This window comes from Orycteropus afer, unplaced genomic scaffold, assembly GCF_000298275.1.
Source record: "Orycteropus afer afer isolate SDZICR_OR568_19922 unplaced genomic scaffold, OryAfe1.0 scaffold00148, whole genome shotgun sequence".
Lineage (NCBI taxonomy): Eukaryota > Metazoa > Chordata > Mammalia > Tubulidentata > Orycteropodidae > Orycteropus > Orycteropus afer.
In genome coordinates, this window is record NW_006921735.1 from 3,896,467 (window position 1) to 3,901,082 (window position 4,616).

The 4,616-nt window shown below is 34.6% G+C and overlaps 1 protein-coding gene across 1 annotated transcript in view; it reads left to right on the top strand.

Moving 5' to 3' along the window:
• Positions 1 to 4,616, top strand: part of LRP1B (LDL receptor related protein 1B) — a 1,967,638-nt gene that overhangs the window by 1,532,830 nt on the left and 430,192 nt on the right. The window contains exon 53 of the mRNA XM_007946050.1: positions 2,577 to 2,699. Coding sequence (XP_007944241.1) covers positions 2,577 to 2,699 — 123 coding nt within the window. The remainder of the gene's footprint in view (positions 1 to 2,576; positions 2,700 to 4,616) is intronic.

Genomic DNA, 4,616 nt, shown 5'->3' on the forward strand with positions numbered 1-4,616 from the left:
GCTGTCCACTTGTCAAAGAATTTGTCCAGGGAAAACCTTATGAATAGCAAAGAAACACTGTTTGGTACATTACCGTGCACCTTTAGGAATAGTCCGTTTAGGCTAAAAGGCTCTCAATTAATGTGGTAGGTGCTTTTATTTTATTATGAGATTATCACAATATCTTAGTAGAGTGTTTTTGGCGATCTACTAAAAATAAGTTTATAGATATGAATTTAAGTAACTCACAGGAGATCAGTGGTTCAAAATCACCAGCCACTTGGTGGAAGGAAGACTGGGCAAACAACTTCCATAAAGATTTACCATCTCGGAAACCAAAAGGGGGTCATTATGAGTCGGAATCAACTCATATAAAAATAGTTTTATAGATATGAATTTAAGTAGCATCTAGGATCATAATTTACTGGACACTTAATTGAGCTGCTTCTTTTCATATATCTTACCTATTCTTTAGAAGAAATCTATCACATGAATATTACTGTTTCATTAAAGATAAAGAAACAGATGCTTAAAGAAGGTAAATAACTTCTCAAGAATATAAGTGTAAATTTGGCAGAGCTACTCTGTGGAGTCCTTTCCAGTATCCTACAGTGACATATAGCAGATTTTTTCACATTCACTATCTCTCAAATCATATCCTATGTTATAGGATAAGCTAGATCCCATTATAGATTTTACCCTTTTAATGTAAAAGAGGATAATTGAAAAAATTTAAAAGATTTTCAAATCTCTAATGATTTCATGAATATAATATGAAAGGTGTTTATTTTCTCTGCACAGGTTACTTGTTCACAGTATTTTGTAGTTTCACTGAAGTGGATAGTTTGCTCACAGTTTGCAGTTGCACAATCGTATCTTCATCTGGTTAGGATATTTGTTGGAGTGCTAGTTATATGAATTGGTATTCCTAATTTTGTGGGACTAATCACATCACAGACTTTTACCTTTGCTTAACATGCAACACTTGACTCTTTAAGTCACCCAAAAGTTTTATTTTTTTCTTAAGACCAGTAATTATCTTAGCCCACATGAATTTCTTTTCACTTACATCATGAGCATTAGCAATTGGTTATCTTTTCAGGATTACTTTTCACAAAGAAGCAAGGTGTTTTTTTTTTTTTTTTTTTTTTTATTGGCATTATTATAAGCACAAGATGAGTGGGAAAAAAAAAAAAACACCAACATTATTAACATTATTATAGTTGATTGATTTTTACTTTTTCCTCTTACAAGAACCTTTGAATTCATCCCCCAACAAACTTATGCATTGTTAAATGGCCTGAAAATTCAGTCAACAGTCACTCTAGAATGAGTGTCCAGAACACTTAATTGTGCATAGGAGGAACCTGTACATAGACCAGGAGGCTATCGTTCGAACAGAACAAGGGGAGACTGTATGGTTTAAAATCAAGAAGAGAGTGTGTCAAGGTTCTGTTCTTTTACCATACCTAGTCAATCTGTATGCTGAGCAAACAATCTGAGAAACTGGAATATATGAAGAAGAATGCAACATCATGACTGGAGGGAGACTCATTGACAACCTGCAATATGCATATGACACAACCTTGCTTGCTAAAAGTGAAGATGACTTGAAGCATTTACTGAAGATTAAAGACTACAGTCTGCAGTATGGATTACACCTCAACACAAAGAAAATGAAAATCCCCCCAAGTGGACCAATAAGCAGCATCAAGATAAATGGAGAAAAGATTGAAGTTGTCAAAGACTTCATAATATTTGGTTCCACAATCAATACCAATGGAAGCAGCAGTTAAGAAATCAGACTATGTATTGCACTGGGCAAATCTGCTGCAAAAGACCTCTTTAAAGAGCTGAAGAGCAAAGATATCGCTTTGAAAACTAAGGTGCACCTAACTCAAGCCATAGTATTTTCAATAGCTTCATAGGCATGTGAAAGTTGTACAATGAATAAGTAAGACTGAAGAAGAGTTGATGCTTTTGAGTTGTGGTGTTGGCAAGGAATACTGAAAGTACTATGAACTGCCAGAAGAATTAACAAATCTGTCCTGGAAGAAGCACAACCAGAATGCTCCTTGGAAGCAAGAATGGCCAGCCTTCTCTCACCTACTTTGGTCATGTTGTCAGAAGGGACCACTCCCTGGAGAAGGATATCATGCTTGCTAAACTGGAGGGTCAACGAAAAAGGGGAAGGCCCTCAATGAGATGGACTGACACAGCCGCTGCAAGAATGGGCTCAGGTATACCAAGAATTGGGAGGCTGGTGCAGGACCCAGCACCGTTTCATTCTGTTGTACTTAGGGTCGCTATGAGTGGAAGCTGACTCAGTGGCACCTAACAACAACAACAACATTATATTCACACATATACACATACACACATATAAATATATACACAGTTATATTACTATAAAATATTAATATAGTATAATATATAATAGATTAGTATATTACCTTATCTGGCATTTTCTTTCTTTATTTTTTTCTTATGAGTAATTATCGATTATTGGATTGAATATCATATTTTCTCCACACTCCTGAGACAGAGAAAGATAAAATATATGCTCATCTAACTACTTTTTATGATGTTTTTCTCAGCCCCCAATAATACATGTGATGAAAATACTTTCATGTGCCATAATAAAGTGTGCATTCCCAAGCAATTTGTTTGTGACCATGACGATGATTGTGGAGATGGCTCTGATGAGGGTCTGCAGTGTGGTGAGTGTATCAAATCTTACATTGAGAACACTCTATAGCTGAGTAAGAGTCTTTTAAAGTGACTTAGGGGATGTATAAATAAGTAACAAAAAGAAACAGACATACTTCTTGATGTCACTAATGATAGGTAAATCCAGTAATCTGCAAACCACATACAATCTCTTTAAACTGCAGCATAATTATAGTTTTATTTGGAAATCATGTCTACTTGTGGTATATTCTTATCAGGAACCATAAGGAAAACTTTATTTAAAAGAAAAAAAAGTCTTTGGTTTTAAGTACTTTCAAGAAAGAAATTCTCCTTAAAAGACAATATGTGGCATACTGTTCAATCTGATAGCCAAATAAATACTTCAGTAAGGGGAAATAAATTATAATTTCACCTCAGAATTACTAGGACTATTGAATATTTAATATTTTCCTTAACTTTATCTTTTGTTGCATGTGTGCCAATTTTTTTTAAATTTACTCTTATCATCATGAAATTTATATTGCCAATTAGTGTATTTATTTAACTTGCCATTATATATTTTATATATATATATATATGCATGTATATGTGTATATATAACTTACATAATAAAAATGAATATACTAAAAAGTCAAGTTAAGTTTAAATCCAATGTGAAACTACTGTTTTTTTAAATTAGCAAATGCATAGATAAATAAATATGAAAGTAAAAACTGTGGGATCCATATATACATATGGAATGTATTAGAATTATTGACCTCTGTTTTCCTCCCTGTCCATTGTTTATATGCATGGCCTTTGATACGAATCTTTGAATTCAGTAGGTATCAGTTTTCATGATAATTTCACAATTAAATATGTGTTTATTGTGGTATTTTTAAAGCTACATCGTAACTCAAGCTATAAATTTGAAGCAGTTATTTCTGATTAAATTTCTCCCCTCTGTTAGAAACTATATTTGGTTGATACAGTAATGAGTCAGACAGAGGTCTTACTTGAAGAAATCACAAACAGGAACATGAGAACACAATAAACAATACATTTTGACAGTTGGGAATAAGAATCACAATACCTAGCATCTGAGCAGAGAAAGCAATTCTCAAGGAACCACTGAAGAATAGAAGTAGGGAATGTCAATCAGAAGAAATGGTAGAATTTAAAGAGAATGACATATTAATTAAGAACATGGACTATGGAGCCCAAAAACCTGGATCCAAATCATGATTCTTTCACTTAGTAAATGTGTGGCCTTAAGAATGTTACTTAACCTCCCAATTCCTCAATTCCTCTTCCAAATAGATGTAACAGTGCTTAAGTCTAAGGGCTCGTAAAGAGAATCAAATGAGTTAATATTTGTAGACACTTAGAGCAGTTTCTGGAACTTAGTAAATTCTATATGTATGTGAAAGATCAATAAATAGTATAATGACAATTTGACATGACTGAAGAATATCAACAAGTCTTTTTTTTAGATAAATTAGGAAGTTAGGTTGAAACTAAATTCTGAAAAACCTGAAGTAAAATGTCAGATTATTTGCTTTGAACTATTCTGACTCTCCAAGGCCAGCACACATTTTGAAATGGGGAAATGGCAGGGTCAAATATGGAGCTCTGGTAGTGTAGTGTGTAAGGCATTTGACTGCTAATCAGAGGTTGGCAGTTCAAACCTACCAGCTGCTGCGCTCCGCAGAAGGAAGATGGGGCAATCTACTTCTGTAAAGACTTACCACCCCAGGAACACGATGGGGGTCGCTATGAGTCATAACTGACTCAATGCCAGTGAGTTTGGATTTTTTGGCTCATAATAATAGGCGCTCTGGTAGCATAGTGCCTAAGGCACTTGATTGCTAACCAAAAGGCTGGTGGTTCAAACCCACCAGCCACTCCTCGGAAGGAAGATGGGGCAATCTACTTCCGTAGTGATACTGCCTCGGAAACCCAAGGAG